At 38.0% G+C, this 18,611-nt stretch overlaps 4 protein-coding genes and 1 pseudogene across 4 annotated transcripts; 4 read left to right on the forward strand and 1 right to left on the reverse strand.

The window, feature by feature from the left end:
- The first annotated feature begins 2,862 nt into the window (after positions 1–2,862).
- On the forward strand, positions 2,863–3,909 carry LOC120009550 (metalloendoproteinase 3-MMP-like). The gene has a single exon (XM_038860181.1). It carries the CDS (start codon positions 2,886–2,888, stop codon positions 3,765–3,767), a length of 882 nt encoding a protein of 293 aa, XP_038716109.1. The 5' UTR covers positions 2,863–2,885; the 3' UTR covers positions 3,768–3,909.
- A 2,485-nt stretch (positions 3,910–6,394) lies between these two features.
- Positions 6,395–7,558, forward strand: LOC120009549 (metalloendoproteinase 5-MMP-like). The gene has a single exon (XM_038860180.1). It carries the CDS (start codon positions 6,434–6,436, stop codon positions 7,349–7,351), a length of 918 nt encoding a protein of 305 aa, XP_038716108.1. The 5' UTR covers positions 6,395–6,433; the 3' UTR covers positions 7,352–7,558.
- A 2,059-nt stretch (positions 7,559–9,617) lies between these two features.
- LOC120009548 (metalloendoproteinase 3-MMP-like) lies at positions 9,618–10,795 on the forward strand. Its single transcript, XM_038860179.1, has one exon. The coding sequence runs from the start codon at positions 9,663–9,665 to the stop codon at positions 10,593–10,595; it is 933 nt and encodes a 310-aa protein (XP_038716107.1). The 5' UTR covers positions 9,618–9,662; the 3' UTR covers positions 10,596–10,795.
- A 1,166-nt stretch (positions 10,796–11,961) lies between these two features.
- On the forward strand, positions 11,962–14,526 carry LOC120008671 (annotated as a pseudogene).
- A 1,414-nt stretch (positions 14,527–15,940) lies between these two features.
- LOC120009547 lies at positions 15,941–17,396 on the reverse strand. The gene has a single exon (XM_038860178.1). It carries the CDS (start codon positions 17,231–17,233, stop codon positions 16,214–16,216), a length of 1,020 nt encoding a protein of 339 aa, XP_038716106.1. The 5' UTR covers positions 17,234–17,396; the 3' UTR covers positions 15,941–16,213.
- Between the last annotated feature and the right edge of the window lie 1,215 nt (positions 17,397–18,611).

Consider the following 18,611-nt stretch of genomic DNA (forward strand, 5'->3'; position numbering starts at 1 on the left):
TAATTTAATTATATATTAGTGTATTACTTACATAAAACTATAAAATTAGACCAAAAAACCAAACTAAAAGTTTAGTTTTCGATTCAAATTGCGGTTTGGTTTTATTTTTTACACCCCTACCGCCACTCCCATCGAAAGGGCTTCTATCTCTCTCAAAACACTTTGGAAATTAGACTCACTCTCATTCTTGACAGATAAATCAACATCACAATAGAGAAATTGAAACTGAGAAAAGCAACAATCACAACACAAGAATTACGTCGAAAACTCCAAAATTGGAGAAAAACCACGGCCGTTGTCAAAATAAAACCAAGAAAAAATTCACCATGTAGAAAATTTGTACAACCACACACTTAATTTTCTCTCACCAAAAAAAAACCAAGAATCCCAAGAGATAAACCACAAAGTTATCACTCTTTGCTCTCTCTCTAGCCTTACGAACAAAGCCCTTAGTTTTTTCTCTACTAAAAACCCTAGTAAACCACTAGTATTTATCATAGTATAAAATCTCCTAATTCAATTCTACCTAGGAGTCCCTCCCCAAAAAGTTTCCAATTACAAATATGATTTCCTTCACATTCCTAACTAGAGACTAACTTGTAAAACAAGTTTTGTTGGAACCGGGACTCTTCCATAGCATTAAACGCCTAATTGTTGATGAAAATTCCACAATTCTCCAATTTGATCAAAAATCCCATAGCCTTCGCTATACCACTGTCTTCATCGACAGTGACGACTCTCTACATCGAGAATCATCCTCCATAGCTTTTGCTATAACATTGTCTTTACCGACAATCATACTCCACCATAAAGAGTTTACCCACTTAGAACTTTACCGCTCCGACATCCTTTCCACCACACACCTTGTATAATCGTCAAGCCAATGTTCGTGTGCAAACCCGTGGACCCGCCATCCGTTAACACATCCTCTTTCATGGCACTAGCAGCATGCCATGAGGATGTCCATGCCCTTTAGAAAGGAGCATCACATGTGTCTTCTTCTGAAAATGAACTGTTAACTTTACCCGAGCTATTTGCCTCAACAGCTCCACCTTTTTGACAATTTTTCTTCAGGTGTCAAGATTGTCCACACCTCTACAACCTTGTGTAACCCGATTGTGTCAACACATATTTGACTTGTACTTACCACAAGCCAAAATTCATTCTCCCATCAAACTTCTCGATGTAGACTTTCAGCCTTGACATATATGCTCCAAGATAAAAATTAACCGCCCAAGAAACTGAATCCTAGAGCTCCGATACCAATTGTTGGAAAATTAGACACACTCTCCTCCTTGACAGATAAATCAACATGACAATATAGAAATTGAAATTGAGAAAAGCAAATCACAACACAAAAATTACGTGGAAAACCTCCAAACCCGGAGGAAAAACCACGGCCGTTGTCAAAAGACAACCAAGAGAAAATTCATTATATAGAAAATTTGTATAACCACATACTCAATTTTCTCTCACCAAGAAAAAAACCAAGAATCCCAAGAGATAAACCACAAAGTTATTGCCCTTTGCTCTCTCTTTAGCCTTACGCACAAAGCCCTTGGTTTTTTGTCTACTAAAAACCCTAGTAAACCACAAGTATTTATAATAGTATAAAATCTCCTAGTTTAATTCTACCTAAGAGTCCCTCCCCAATAAGTTTCCTATTACAAATATGATTTCCTTCACATTCCTAACTAGAGACTAACTTGGAAAACAAGTTTTGTTGCAACCGGGGCTCTTCCATAGCATTAAACACCTAATTTTTGATCAAAATTCCACATGATGAATACCCGCCATACGGAATGGGGTTCGAAATCTAACATTATAAGCTTGGGTCTAACTATTTATTGAAATCCCAGGTTGACAATAGGAGGATTGTCCTTTCTTATAAGCTAGACTCTAAGCTCTCCCACTTTCGATTTGGGATTCTAATCAGAGAGACCAAACATTGGACGCCCATCTCTATCTAAAATTTAAAGATTAAAAGTTATGGGTCCATCCGTAGACAATACTTTAACTTTCATTTAATTACCTTGTAGGTACGTTTAACGAAGAGGGGAACTGTTAATAAAGAAGTGAAAGAGCTTTTGTCTTGCTCGTGCGTGCATGGTTCTTTCTCCATTTTTGCTTTATTGTGGAGTATTAATTCAGCATTACTGGGTTGTGGTTTGTGAGTCTAAAAAAAAAAATTAAAAATAAGTATTGGTTATCTTCTACTTTGTTCAGGAGATCTCACAATTTTGACTGTTGGGAACATGAGTTTTGTGGATGTGGATGATGAATTTGTAGGTGTGTCACGGTTTGCTGTCAGCCCAAAGTATTTGATATGATTTTTGTAGGGTTCTACACCAAATTTGACATCTGCACCAAACAGACTGTACGTAGTTTAGAAAACACAACAAGGCAAATATTTCCTTAAAATAAATTCAAATATTTGAGCACTTAATTTCCTTAAAATAAATTCATCGACTCAAAACCAATAATATCTTGAATAAGACTACTAGGACCGTCGGTCCAACCCGTCCAAGTGGCTGGATGCCATTCCCGATAATCTAAGAACATGGAAAAACATCGAATCAGTAAACGCAACTTGTTTTGTTTAGGTCCTCCATATAATTAATAACCCCTCTTGACCGACCTGATCAATTTAAGTCTATGGATTCTTGTTTTCATTGACTTTGCTTTCTTTCTTGCGTTGTAGAGGGGGTGTGCAAGGTCATATTTCCACGCCATGACTAGACCTCGTAGTGGCTTCTATTACCTACTCAATTCCTTTTATACAGTCACGATTAAGTCTATAAATCGAGAGGAAACATAAGCTACTCCTCACACCAACCAATCTCTACTTGCCTTACTCAGTTCTGCTCTTCTTTCTCGTTTCTCAAATGGTCTTAGCACACTCAGATGATGATCATGATCACCAAAAACAATCCCCATTCGAATTCCTTAAGCATCTTCAAGGATGTCACAAAGGCGAGAAGGTCAAAGATGTCAACAAGCTCAAAAAGTACCTCGAAAAGTTTGGTTACTTGAACTATACTAAGAATCAATCTCATGCCAATGACGATGAATTCGACGATCTTTTAGAGTCCGCTGTCAAAACTTACCAACTCAATTACCATATAAAGGCTACTGGTGTTTTGGATTCTAACACGGTATCAAAAATGATGATGCCTCGTTGTGGTGTCGCTGATATAATCAACGGTACAACTTCAATGCGCGCAGGCAAGAAACGACACCTTCTAAGCACTCATAATTTCCGTATAGTCTCTCATTACTCCTTCTTTCCTCGACGACCCAAGTGGCCCGCTTCAAAATACCATCTCACATATGGATTCCTTCCTAGAACCCGAAGCGATGCTATAGCCCCTGTTGCACGGGCTTTCCAAAGATGGGCTGCCAACACACACTTCACCTTCACTCAGACGCAAGATTACAGAAATGCTGATATGACTATTAGCTTTCATAGTCGTGATCATGGCGACGGAGCCCCATTTGACGGACGTGGTGGAACCTTGGCCCACGCTTTTGCGCCAACTACTGGATGGTTTCACTATGATGCGGATGAACCGTGGTCTGTGGGTGCGACCCGAGGCGCCTTTGACTTGGAGACTGTTGCGTTGCATGAAATAGGACACCTTCTTGGTCTGGGGCATAGTTCTGTTGAAGGGGCTATTATGTTCCCTACTATTAGTTCTGGAGTGACCAAGCTGGGTTTGCATGGGGACGATTTACAGGGGATAAAGGTTTTATATAACATGGCTTGAAGGTGAAGGTACTTAAGTTTGATTTCAAATAAGGGCAGTGGATTTCTGTTTGTGAGTGTCTGGCAATACTACTAGTAGTTAAGCCCAAAAATATGTTATGTTGTTTGCTTTATGTAAGAGTATGATGTTCAATAAAATAATAGTTGAGCATTATTGGTTTGTGTTTGGTGACTTAAATAAGTTATCTTCCTTGACAATATTTATAGAGATCTTTTTTATTTCCATTATAGTTTTATCATTTCAATATCACTAGAAATTATTTTCTTGGGCAATTCATTGTCAGGTCAGGTTTATATCAAAAATCAATTGACACGCAAATGAGCCATTGGTTGAGTGGCAATGACTTTGCATGTCTCTGACTAAGGTCATGGGTTCTAGTCTCACCTCTTCCGAATATTTATAAGGAGGTGTGTGAGCTTAGTCTGCCCCTGCGTGGGCTTGATTTGTGCCTCCTGTGTGAGGCCTGTTGACACCTGTACTTTCATAGGCTTGATCTGTTGGTGTGTCGTATATTGTATTTGTACTTGTATTCAAAAAAAAAAAATCAATTGACACAATTAGCACTACATTTAAGTTGATTAATGTAGCCTCCGTCCCTGACCACTCCCCATGACTTTCAGCTCCACCCATTTGCCGTTAAACCTCACCCCTACAAATTATCCCAAAATGAATTAGAAATAATCTTTGTTGTGTATTGAACGAACGAAACGCGAATATAGAAGATATGCGGAAACAAAAGAGAGAAAAATGAATTAGAAATAATCTTTGTTGTGTATTAAACGAACGAAACGCGAATATAGAAGATATGCGGAAACAAAAGAGAGAAAGAAGACACAAGATTTAGCGAGGTTCAACACAACTTGTCTACGTCCTCCGGCAAAGAAATACAAAGAAACTAATATGAAGAAGATTACAAAAGATATGAGCTTTTAAAGTCAAGAACTAACCCAAATCCCTTTCTCTCGGACTCTCACACTCTCTAACCTCTAGACGACTCTGTCTCACCTGTAGAAAGTTGCACAAACCTGAACTCTTATAGGTTACACGAATTAAAGAAAAGGAAATCATAATTCCAACTCAAAACCTAATAGAAATATGATTTTACAACTAAAATTAAGTCAGTCCGGTTCCTTCCTCGAGGAAGAGCCCAAAACTTCCTCGATGAAGGACAATCTGGTATGAACCAAAAACTTTAACCTTGAGCTAAACTTCACAATTTTCTTGTAGCATTTGTAATTAATATTATCAATCAAATACCTAAAATGAATTAAAAATAATTAATTGATTGAATTAGAATTGTCTCCATGGATCTGCTCATCTATGCGCAATCCTATAAATTAGGGCCACCAGTAGGCGTAACCTTTTACCCAGACTAAGTGACTAACGTTAATTGGTTTTGGATCAATTCACCATGTGAATAGAGATTCAAATCCTAAGTTAATAATGAATGAAAACAAGAGCTCATAGAGTTTTATTGATCAGGTTATGAGGGGTTATTAATTATATGGAGGACCAAAGCAATAGGCTCCCTAAGCAATAGCCCATCGCCAGAGTACTAAAATTGCCCAAATCTCAGCCTAACTAAGATAACACACAAGTGGACTTAATATTTTACTAACAGAAACCCCAAAATGAAGGCTCCTCGCAATCATCGTTTCATTTTTCTAAAAAGTAAAAACAAGAATTTACTACAATAGATTATGAGTGATTTAACAGAGAAAATGAAGAGGGAAATGTGAAGAACGAAATGAAAGGACTTTTGTCTTACGCGTGCATGCATGGTTCTTTCTCCATTTCTTGCTTTATTGTGGAGCACAAAAGTCTTTTCTTAGGACTCTTAGTCTTCATTCCCAATTGCAATATTTTAAGTGCAACTGATTTGGTCTATTTAGCCTAATTATTTTGACTCGCCATCATCGGTCCAGATGTCTTGATGTCGTTCCCACGATAGGCCTGCAAAATAATGAAGAGGAAAAGAAAGGAATTTGTTTTACGCGTGGAACGATTGTTGAGTCTTGCGAGGCATCTTCATTTTATCATGTTGGGGTCCCATTGTGTAAAATATTAAGTCCACTTGCGTGTTGCTCAGACTGAAGAATTGATGAATTTTATCATAAATCCACACTTCAATACATGTCAATTAATTGTATTGTCATCTTAGAGGTTCCGGTTCCCGTGAATACATTGGATTATCCTTACGGATTTGTTCCTCTCAAACCCAATAAATGAGCAAAGACCTAACTCAATTAAGCTTGACAAAACTCCTAATTGACATGTAAGGGTGATTTTTGCCCATATAAAATACTTGGTTGGCTTTGTGCCAACCAATGTGGAACAATTGAGTCTTGACAAATTTGAGTCTGGCCATGGGCTGCTTAGGGAGCCTGTTGCTTTGGTCCTCCATACAATTAATAATCCCTCATGACAAGATCAATATAAGTCAATGGACTCCCGTTTCTATTTTTTTTTCATTAATTATAAACATAGAATTTCGTTGAAACTGCCTCTCTCTATATGACATGGTCGTGTTTCCACGCCATGACTACACCTCGTAGTAGCTTCCATTAGTACGTACTTTTTCATATAGTCATGACCATGTCTATAAATAGGGAGAGACCATAAGCTACTCCCACACCAACCAATCTATACTTGCCTTCTCAATTGTCATGGCACCTAAAGCTTTTCTGCTCTTCTTTCTCGTTTCTCAAATAGTCATAGCACAATCAGATGATCATGATCACCAAAAACAATCCCCATTCGAATTCCTTAAGCATCTTCAAGGATGTCACAAAGGTGAGAAAATCAAAGATGTCAACAAGCTCAAAAAGTACCTCGAAAAGTTTGGTTACTTGAGCTATGCCAACAATCATTCTCATGCCAACGACGACGATTTTGACGATCTTTTAGAGTCCGCTGTCAAAACATACCAACTCAATTACCATATAAAGGCTACTGGTGTTTTGGACTCCAACACCATATCAAAAATGATGATGTCTCGTTGTGGCGTGGCTGATATAGTCAATGGTACAACTTCAATGCGCGTGGGCAAGAAACGACACCTTCTAAGCTCTCGTAATTTCCGCACAGTCTCTCATTACTCTTTCTTTCGTGGAGAGCCCAAGTGGCCTGCTTCAAAATACCATCTCACATACGGATTCCTTCCTGGAACCAGAAGCGATGCTATCACCCCTGTTACACGGGCTTTCATGACATGGGCTGGCAACACACACTTCGACTTCACTCAGACGCAAGATTACACAAATGCTGATATTATTATTAGCTTTCACAGTGGTGATCACGGCCACGGAAATTCATTTGACGGACGTGGTGGAACCTTAGCCCATGCTTATGCGCCACAAGATGGACGATTTCACTATGATGCGGATGAACCGTGGTCCGTGGGTGCGACCCAAGGCGCCTATGACATGGAGACTGTTGCTTTGCATGAAATAGGACATCTTCTTGGTCTGGGGCATAGTTCTGTTGAAGGGGCTATTATGTTCCCTTCTATTGCTACTGGAGTGACCATGAGCTTGCATGGGGACGATATACAGGGGATTAGGGATTTATATAACATTGCTTGAAAGTGAAGGTACTTCAGATTGATTTCAAATAAGGGCTACCTACGGGTGGATTTTTCTGTTTTTCACAAGTAATTAAGTCCAAATATAATACAATTTTCCGTGTATTCTCATAATGTATTTGTTTATGTTGTTTGCCTTCTGTAAAAGTGTGATGTTCGATAAAAAAAAATTTGAATTCAGCATTATTGGTTTCTGTTCGATAAAAAATTACCCATCTCAATCTAAAATTTAAAGATATACATTACTTTGACGTTATTTGAGGTTATCCGAACGTTTAATGACATGGTCGTGTGATGTTTAATGAATAGATTATGACTGATTTAACAAAGAAAGTGAAGAGGGAACCGTGAAGAAAGAGTGAAAGTCTTTCTTAAAACACATAGTCTTCATTTTTGCTCCCAATTGCAATATTTTAACGGCAACTGATTTGGTCTTTTAGCCTAATTATGTTGACTCGCCATCGCCATCGCCATCGCCATATTAATCATCTACTACTTGCAGGGTCTAAGGTCTTGCTTTATAAGTAATTGTTTTTTGTTTACATATCGCCATCGCCATAATCATTATGTTATGATTCAGATATGCGATTAGGTTCAATCATAGGGTCTCTGTATATGAAACGTTCATATCTACACGTTATGATTTGACGTACCTAGTTTTTTTTTAAAGGTCAAAAGATTTGATTGATTAGTTAAAAACCAATACAGAGTGTCACATGTAATTTTTTCCACCCAATGGATAGAAGAAACTCATCGAGATAAGACCCAACAACAAACTAAAACCTACCAGTACCGATGGACATAGGAAGTACTACACCATGTAGAACACCCAACTCTGGATAAAAAAAAAACGAAAACATACAAAACAAACAGAGGATTCTTGTTTTCACATTGAGGTAGGATTGAAACAACAAACTTGCATCTGCGGAACAAGATCTATCAATTTGAAATCACATCCAAGAAAGATATGGCAATTTGAGGCAGAATCAAAGCAGATTTGGAAACAGAAGTAGATTCAGGTGTAAATCAAAGGAGATCAACCACTATCATTTTCTTCTTCTTCATTGTCGCACTGATGTTGTCAATTGGCATACCCACAGGAAGAAAATGCGGAGTACTCAAATTATTCAATAAACCCACTTAACCCTCAAACCCCCAAATTGAGGAGTTACAAAAATGTTGAGTTTGAGATTTAAGTGAGGTGAAACTGTCCATCAATCTTTAGCACCTAATGAAAACATACCAAATCCACCTCTGGGCATATGGCAACACCTTATAATGTCTCATAGTTTTTTTTTTTTATAAAATATAGTCTCATAGTTATCATAACCAGTATGATTTTACTGGTATTCAAAATGGAAGAACATTCATTTTTCTCTCTCTTGTTAATTTTTCATTCTATTTCTCTGTCGAAAACCTAAGAATCTTTGTCTCAGATACTATTTATGTCAATATATGCTTTCAGAGGCAAATGGAATGGAAAAGAAATTTCTCAATAAACGAGAACATAAAGAATTAGAATAGAAGAAGAGACAAAGTTCAAAATCGTTAAATGGTTTTTTTTTTTTGTGTTTTGGTTTTGGTCAAAGAATAAAAGAATAAAGAATCTTTAACAGAGGAGAGAGAGTGTGGTAAAGATGTAATCGTGTGGTTTATGTGCATTTGATGAAATGAATGACTTAGATTAAAAGATTTAAACATTGTAGGCAAAATAGATTGCAGCCCTATCCCTTAATAATTCAACCGTGTCACTGGGTTCTAACTTTCCCACCGTAAAGAGAGAATGAATTTATAAAAGGAATTAGGCAAACCTCGAACACTTTCCTTAAAAATAAAAAGTTGATTGGGTCAGACCCAACACCAACAATATCTTAAAAGAGCCTTCGTCGGTCGAGAATCGAGATGCTTTGATGTCGTTCCCACGTACGATAGAATTTGCAAAACAATCAACAGGAAAAAGAAAGGAATTTGTTTTACGCGTGGGACGATTGTTGAGTCTTGCGAGGAGTCTTCATTTTGTAAAATATTAAGTCCACTTGCGTGTTATTTAGGCTGAGGTTTGATTAATTTAAGTCTGCCCATGGGCTGCTGCTTAAAAATCCCTCATGACCTGATCAACGCAAAGTCTCTGCACTCTTGTTTTCTATTTTCTTATATGACATGGTCTTATTTCCACGCCATGACTAGACCTCCTAGTGGCTTCTATTCGTTCCTTAATCCCTTTTATATAGTCATGATCAAGTCTATAAATAGAGAGGAAACATAAGCTACTCCTCACACCAACCAATCTCTACTTGCCTTACTCAATTATCATGGCAACTAAAGCTTTTCTGCTCTCAATTCTGCTCTTCTTTCTCGTTTCTCAAATAGTCTTAGCACACTCAGATGATGATCATGATCATCAAAAACAATCCCCATTCGAATTCCTTAAGCATCTTCAAGGATGTCACAAAGGCGAGAAGGTCAAAGATGTCAACAAACTCAAAAAGTATCTCGAAAAGTTTGGTTACTTGAGCTATACCAACAATCATTCTCATGCCAATGACGATGATTTTGACGACCTTTTGGAGTCTGCTGTCAAAACTTACCAGCTCAACTACCATATGAAGGCTACTGGTGTTTTGGACTCCAACACCGTATCAAAAATGATGATGTCTCGTTGTGGCGTGGCCGATATAGTCAATGGTACAACTTCAATGCGCGTGGGCAAGAAACGACACCTTCTAAGCTCTCATAATTTCCGCACAGTCTCTCATTACTCTTTCTTTCGTGGAGAGCCCAAGTGGCCCGCTTCAAAATACCATCTCACATACGGATTCCTTCCCGGAACCCGAAGCGATGCTATCACTCCTGTTACACGGGCTTTCATGACATGGGCTGCCAACACACACTTCGACTTCACTCAGACTCAAGATTACACAAATGCTGATATTACTATTAGCTTTCATAGTGGTGATCACGGAGATGGAAACGCATTTGACGGACGTGGTGGAACCCTTGCCCACGCTTATGCACCGCAAGACGGGCGGTTTCACTATGATGGGGATGAACCGTGGTCCGTGGGTGCGACCCAAGGCGCCTATGACATGGAGACTGTTGCGTTGCATGAAATAGGACATCTTCTTGGTCTGGGGCATAGTTCTGTTGAAGGGGCTATTATGTTCCCTTCTATTGCTACTGGGGTGACCATGAGTTTGCATGGTGACGATATACAGGGGATTAGGGATTTATATAACATTGCTTGAAGATGAAGGTGAAAGTGCATTGCTTCAATTTGATTTCAAATAAGGGCAGTGGAATATTTCTGTTTGTCACTTTCTGGCAATAGTACAAGTAGTTCAGCCCAAAATTCCCTGTAATCTCATAATTTTTTTTTTTTTATGTTGTTCCCGTTGTGTAAAAGTTGTGATGTCCAATAAAATAAATGAATTCAGTATTATTGGTTTGTGTTTGGTTACTTAATAACTTTATCTTCCATGACAATATATATTTGAAGTAGAGCCTCTTTATTTTGGGAGCAGTGGTTTTGTATAGTGACCTTTATGGTTATTTTGAATAGTTTCTAACACTAATACACCATTTTGGATTAATCTCTCTTCTTTAAATTAACATCTAGTAGTTGAAACACTTACAAAATTATAGTTACCTTGCATGTAAGTTATTGTTTTTCATAGCTCTACTAATGTTCAAGGTAAAGGCTTCCATCTTCGTGGTGAAACTCAATCTTCATCTCTCAAAACGCCTTGGCAAGTTGGAGAAGAGACCGAAAATTGGACAACCATCTCAATCTAAAATTTTAAAAATTAAGTTATGCATATTTTTCAGATTAAAAGTGTGTTTTAAAATGTTGTAGTCGGTAATATTGTGGCAAGCAAATCTATTTGCGCTCAAGAGTAAATAACCATTTTGATTGTGTGAAAGGTGATACAAAAGATGATTATTATTTCTGCACAAGAAGCAAGAGAAAACATATATTGTAATTTGTTTTCATCAGTTATATCTTTGCTTTATCAGTTGTTGTTTTCATTAAAAATCCCTATACATTACTTCAAGGTTCTTTTTACCTTGTACGTACGTTTAATGACATGGTCATGGGATTTTTAATGAATAGATTATGACTGATTTAACAAAGAAAATGAAGAGGAAAATGTTAAGAAAGAAGTGAAAGGACTTTTTTCTTACGCGTGCTTGCAATATTTTAAAACTCGTAGTCTTCATCTGTGCTCCCAATGGCAATATTTTAACTGCTACTGATTTGGTCTATTTAGCCTAACTATTTAGACTCGCCATCACCATAGTCGTCGACTAATTAGTAATTACAGGGTCTTGCTTTATAATTAATTGTTTTTAACTATAGTCATCGTCATCGTCATCGCCATCGCCATGATCATTATTTTCTGGTTCATGATTGGCGATTAGGTTCAATTTTAATTATTCAATCATAGGATGTCTATCTATGAAACAGTCATATCTACACATTATGACTTGACGCAACCACCATAGACATTAATGACTGTATAAATAGGGAGGGATTATGAGCTACTCCCCTCACACAAACCAATCTCTGCACTCGCCTTGTCTAAGTAGTTAACATATATATGTTCAATTATCATGGCAACTAAAGCTCTTCTTCTTCTTCTTTCATTTGTGCTCTTTATCTTCCTTTCTCAAACAGTTTCAGCACACTCGGATGATCATGATCACGAAAAACAATCATCATTTGAATTCCTTAAGCATCTCCATTCTCCAAGGATGTCACAAAGGGGAGAAGGTAAAATTGAGCTATAGCAATTCCAAGAATGAGTCTCGTGCCAACGACAATGACTTCGACGATCTTTTGGAGTCTGCTATCAAAACATACCAAGTCAATTACCATTTGAATGCTACTGGAGTTTTGGACTCCAACACAATATCAAAGATGAAGACGTCTCGTTGTGGTGTGACGGACATAGTTAACGGTACAACCTCAATGCAAGCAGGCAAGAAGAGACATCTTTTAGGAGTACCTGCATCAGTTTCCCTTAACAGATTCCCTAAAATACAGACAAAATGCCACATTCTCCTATTTTACAGATTCCATATCCAACCAACACTAAATCAGATTACCTATCATATTCTCTACTACATTAAAATAATATTTATTTCTCTTTCTTTTATTTATTCTATTCATATAAATTACTTCTATTTAAAATAATAAATTAATTACATTTAAAACAATAGATTAATTAAAATAATAAATTAATGTTATTAAAAATTGGAGAAAAAAATTGAGGAGAGAGAAAGAGAGGAGTGAGGAGAGAGAAAGAAGATAGATAGAAAGGAGTGAGGAGAGAAAGGGAAAAAGTGAGGAGAGGAGAGAGAAAGGAGTGAGGAGAGAGAGAAAAAGTGAAGAGAGAGAAAGGAGTGAGGAGAGAGAGAAAGTGAAGAGAGAGGAGAGAGAAAGAAGATAAAGAAAGAGGAGAGAGAAAGGAGGGAGGAGAGAGAGAAAAAGTGAAGAGATAGAGGAGTGAGGAGAGAGAGGAGGGAAAAAATGAGGAGAGAGGAGAGAGTAAAGTAATAAAAAATATTATTTTATGTTTAGGGAAGTGAATAGTGGTTTCTAGATGTACAGTACCCCTGTTCATGTTCTGTAAAATATGGAACCTCTAGGTAATCTGATGCAAAGCTCTATTTTGACAAATTTTCTATAATCTTTCCCTATTTTATAGACAGATCTATGTTTAGGTAATGTGACGTGGATGCTCTAAGCTCTCGTAATTTCCGCACCGTCTCTCATTACACTTTCTTTCGTGGAGAGTCCAAGTGGCCTAAATCAAATAAACATCTCACTTATGGATTCCTTCCTGGAGTATATGGCCCTGCGGTTGGCCCTGTTACGCAAGCTTTCAAAAAATGGGCTGAAAAGACTCACTTCAAGTTCGGCAGGACCCAAGATGTCAAAAATGCTGATATTAAAATTAGCTTTCACATGGGTGCTCACGGAGACGGAAACGAAAACGATTTTGATAGACGTGGTGGGACGCTAGCCCATGCTTATGCACGCAAGACGGAAGGTTTCACTTTGATGGAGATGAAAACTGGTCACAGGATCCCATAAAAAACGCGTCACTTGGAGACTGTTGCGTTCCACGAAATAGGACATCTTCTTAGTTTAGGACATAGTTCTGTTGAAGGCGCAATCATGTTTCCTACTATTGCTCCTGGTGTCACTAAGGGTTCAATGTAGCCCCCAGAATTTTCTTTTGGATTCTATATATATCACTTGTTAATATTTTTTTGATTCTATATATATCACTTTTCCACCGTATCAAATTACTACCTCTTTGTGATTAATATTGTATTAGATTAAAAGAGACATGTCTCATCATCATTTGTTGGGTCATTCATCTTTTGAGTTTAGTTATTTAGTTAAACTTGTAGATTATTAATATTTTATCATAGGCCCAATTATGTAACTCATATTTTATTGGGTTAAGGGATATGTATGGAGTCACCCACTTAATATATATATATATATAATTTACTATAAATTTTTTAAAGTGGGGCGACTGCCTACTCTTGGGTGGGCATGGTTCCGCTCCTGGTTTGGCCCACTCGCATGAGTATCTTCTTTTCACGGGATGCCCATTCCGAGCTTATGAGTTTTCATCGAGTATGGGATGTCCAATCCACATGTAGTCTACAATATCCCCATGTTAACTACGTTCAACTATTCAGTTGACCAGGTAATCCACGAGAAGTGAAACAAAATAAAAAAAATTTAAGTTTCAACAAACACTACAATTTATAAAAAAAAATTTGATAACCTATGAAGCATCATAAAAATTTTTACAATTTGGACGGCTAACATAGGTCTAAACTCAGCTTTCACAGGGGTGATCACGGAGACGGAAACAATTTTGATGGACGTTGTGGAACGCTAGCTCATGCTTATGCACCAAAAGAAAGAAGGTTTTCACCTTGATGAAGATGAAAACCGGGCGCAGGGTGCCATAAAAAAAAACATGTATGATTCGGAGACTGTCGCGTTGTACGAAATGGAACATCTTCTTGGTTGGTTTGGGACATAGTTCTGTTGCAGGCGCAATCATGTTTCCTACCATTTCTCCCGGTGTGACTAAGGGTTTGCATGGGGACGATATCAAGGGTATCAAAGATTTATATAACATTGCTTGAACCCCCACATTTACTTCGATTCATTCATAAGAACAAAGGAGTAATTATCTGTGTAACTAAAATTCTCTGTAATGTAATAATTGGTTTCGTGATGTTTGGTTGCTAAATATTATTTGTAAAGGTTTCGAGCCCAAGTTAATAACTGAATTCATCATTATTGGTTTGAAAGATCAATTTCATTACCACCTTTTGATTTCATGCAGAATAAGTTGCTTCTCTGCAGATGCTCCGTTCGTCAGTAAGCACATGAATAGCCAGACAGACGAGCGACAATTAAAGAAAAAATTTTATATTACATTGCTATACAAATACAATCCAATTACCCATAAAAGAGAACTCCTCCATATGTGCAATACAAGAACTCAAATCTTGACTCGCCGAAACACAACAAAATCTGCCCGTAGAACGACTCAGTAAAACCAATGACCAATTTGAAACGTTTGAAATGAAGTGAGTGAGTTGTAACATCGCTTATTTGTCAATGACCATAAGTGACATTTACTCCAGATAATAGGGGAGGGTCTAATGCTCTAGCCAAGCACCAGTGCCGATAAAATCACGCATTCTATTGCGCTTTTTGTTATCTGTAAGTTGCTCCCTCCTGGTCCTAGTTCGGGCCAGGGGTTTGTTTCTAAAAGGGAAAAAAAAAATGCTAGTAGCACATGTATCAGTGGTTATAATTCTCCAAAACAAGTAATCGATCATAAAAAAACCAATTCAAAACTGAAAATACCTCACCTAAACCTATTCTTGATCATAGCCAAAACGTCGAGAAAGGCACAATGACACCTCAGGATAACATTCAATTTCAACAGTCAGGCTTTAAAGGAACACTTCAAAATTTTATCTGGCTACACAAACCCTAAAATTCTTCAAAATTAAAGAAAGAGCAGAGCAATCACTCGATGTTTGTGCTTCAATCCACAATCACCCCTATATGAGTAGTACCAGAAGCTTGGTGGTTATAAATTCACACATAACCACCTTGTACCTCCAGCTGCAAGACCGACAATGCCTCTTTGTTATCCAAAACAAGTAATGCGTTATCGAACATCAACATACAACTGAGAAAATCTCACACAAACCTACACTTGACCTCAGCCAAAAGGCCGTGAAAGTAATAAGGAGACTCAAACATAACATTCAATTTCATCTATTTAGGCTTTCAGGGAACTCTACAGACTCGAAATACTATCTGGAAACACAAACCCTAACATTCTTCAAAATTAAACATGAGGAGACAACATTTTCAGCACCAGTCACATGCTAAATACCTAGGCGATGTTGGCCCAAAAGAAGTTAACAAGCAAAGGAGTTCACCACTAGCCCAAGTGGTAAAACACCTACCTCTGTCCTTGAGGTCATAGTTTCAAAACCCACCATCCCCAATATAAACTTGCCATAAAAAAATGAGTTACCAAGCAATCCAGAGGCAATTATTTCTTCATAAAGAAACCTTAACCATAACAAAGCACATGATGAAAGCCTCAATACCGACGCTATATATCAATCAAATACATCACCTCCAAAAGAATAACAAACTTGGCCCCAACAAAAAAACAACACATCAAATGCAATTTTCTGTCGTAGAATAAAGAAACTGAATACTAACAAGGGGCACTATAATACTATCTGCAGAAAATGGTGAAATAATATATTGTAGGTCTCTTTCATCACTAAATTTACCTTACTGATGAGAACCATTACCATGACCATTCACAACCATTTCGACCACAGCTCCATCCTGCTTTGGCTCATCTTGCTTAATCTCATTATCAACTTCATCTTCATCAGAATCCAAAGTGAACCGGGCATTACTTTCCGATTGAATAATTTCTGCCCCAAGTGGTTTGTACCGCATAAATTCACCCCCATAACCATTCTTTTTAGCCATAACTGAGTATATACCTGCCACCAAAACCACAAGAAGTGCAAGATGGCAATTGAACAGAAGTGTCGCTATGGCTCTTCCACGATGATACTCATGGTGACCCTTGCACCTGATAGTGTAGTTCCCTCTAGTCTTCTCGTTCAGAGAGCAACCATTAACCATAAAATTGGTATAAAAAGAAAGACCCATCTGAACAAACCATGTTCCTTGCAAAATCAGCCCAATCCCGCGGGCCAATCTTGCGTAGAGACTCGATTTAGGCGACCGCAATTCAATAATCGTTGAAAATATACAAATTAAAATCGGCACAAGCAAGAGATCGAAGTACCGGTTCTCAATTCCACTCGTGTCCCGTCTTCGCAAATAAAACAACAAGAACTCCTCAACGAAGGCGAAAAGCGCGATCAAATTAAGGATCACTGAAGGAAAACGAAGAGAGGTACTGAAATTCGTCAAGAGACCCAAAACAGAATACAGTAAAAACAGAGCAGCGACGGCGACAATTTCTAATTGAATTGCGGAACCGAGCGGATCGTTTGAATTGACCGCGTCAGAGAGGGAAATCAGAGAGTTTACAATGAAGAGGAAAGAAAACACACAAGCGAAGATACTGGACAAAGACGAGGGATCTTGATTAGGGCTATCGTGGTTTGCTTTGGTTGCTGATGATTGGGTCGTCGTTGTTTTGGCCGTTGGGTTATTGATTTGATAGAGCGGGGACGACGCATTGGAGGTAGGGTTTGGATTTGAGAGAGATTCGAGAGCACCGATTAGAATGAAACCGCCACCTGTAATGGTGTAGGTGAACAGTCCCATCTTCCAATTTCGCTGTCTGGATTTGCAGTTTCGTTCGCGACTTGCAGATCTTGAAGAGTTTGGTTTTGGTCTGAAAACGAAAGATACGATGGTTGTAGGTTGACCCGGAGAATTCTGGCTTTTGCCTGCTAGTGCAATTCAATGGAGATTTAATCTTGTTCTCTTGTCGCATCGCAGCGAGACCAAATGGTCGCTGATTGCGAGCTCCGTTCTATGGGCTAATGGGCTTAGCTGTCGTTTAGCTGTATCATTGAGTTGGGCTTAGGTATTATATTTCTCATGGGCCTTGGGTTAGCTGTGGGCTGCTCCATAGGATAATAGGTAATATTTTCAGGTTTTCCTTTTTTTAAATACCATAGAAAAATTTGTTTTTCGTTGGAATCTAACGTGGACATACATATACATAATCCAACCGATTGTCAATCAAACCACCGCTCGTTTGGTATATTTCAGGTATAATTATTCTCCCTACAAACACAAATTATCTATTTTTCCCTTTAATGCACAAATGAACCAAAACGGCACCCTATACGGTTCCAATTTTACCGTACATTCCCAAAGGGGAAAAATAAAAAATGGCAATCAATTTGAGGCATGGTTTGCATAGTTTATTGCATTTGTCTTATTTTGTGATTTTGTTTTCCAAGAAGGCACCACTACACTGTGCTGCTTTGAATACTAAGAAGTCTAAAATGATTGGGCTAGCGTCCCACCACATCCATCAAAATCGTTTCCATCTCCGTGAGCACCCATGTGAAAGCTAATTTTAATATCAACATTTTTTCCAGCCAAACTCGAAGTGTGTCTTTTCAGCCCATTTTCTAAAAGCCTTTGTAACAGGGACATATACTCCAGGAAGGAATCCATGAGTAAGATGTTTATTTGATTTAGGCCACTTGGGCTCTCCACGAAAGAAAGTGTAATGAGAGACGGTGCGGAAAATATGAGAGTTTAGAAGATGTCTCTTCTTGCCTGTTCGCATTGAGGTTGTATCATTAACTATGTCCGCCACACCACAATGAAACGTCGTCATCTTTGATACTGTTTTGGAGTCCAAAACTCCAGTAGCATTCAAATAGTAATTGACTTGGTATGTTTTGATAGTAGACTCCAAAAGATCGTCGAAGTCATCGTCGTTGGCACGAGACTCATTCTTGGAATCGTTATAGCTCAATTTTACCTTCTCGCCTTTTGTGACATCCTTGGAGAATAGAGATGCTTAAGGAATTCAAATGATGATTGTTTTTCGTGATCATGTTCATCCGAGTGTGCTGAAACTGTTTGAGAAAGGAAGATAAAGACCACAAATGAAAGAAGAAGAAGAAGAAGAGCTTTGGTTGTCATGATAATTGAACATATATATGTTAACTACTTAGAC

This window comes from Tripterygium wilfordii, chromosome 11, assembly GCF_013401445.1.
Source record: "Tripterygium wilfordii isolate XIE 37 chromosome 11, ASM1340144v1, whole genome shotgun sequence".
In the NCBI taxonomy this organism is placed as follows: Eukaryota; Viridiplantae; Streptophyta; class Magnoliopsida; order Celastrales; family Celastraceae; genus Tripterygium; species Tripterygium wilfordii.

Bases quoted from the DNA above. Each gene is read 5' to 3' on its own strand.
- LOC120009547 (XM_038860178.1), bottom strand. From the start codon at position 17,233: ATGGGACTGTTCACCTACACCATTACAGGTGGCGGTTTCATTCTAATC.
- LOC120009550 (XM_038860181.1), top strand. From the start codon at position 2,886: ATGGTCTTAGCACACTCAGATGATGATCATGATCACCAAAAACAATCC.
- LOC120009548 (XM_038860179.1), top strand. From the start codon at position 9,663: ATGGCAACTAAAGCTTTTCTGCTCTCAATTCTGCTCTTCTTTCTCGTT.
- LOC120009549 (XM_038860180.1), top strand. From the start codon at position 6,434: ATGGCACCTAAAGCTTTTCTGCTCTTCTTTCTCGTTTCTCAAATAGTC.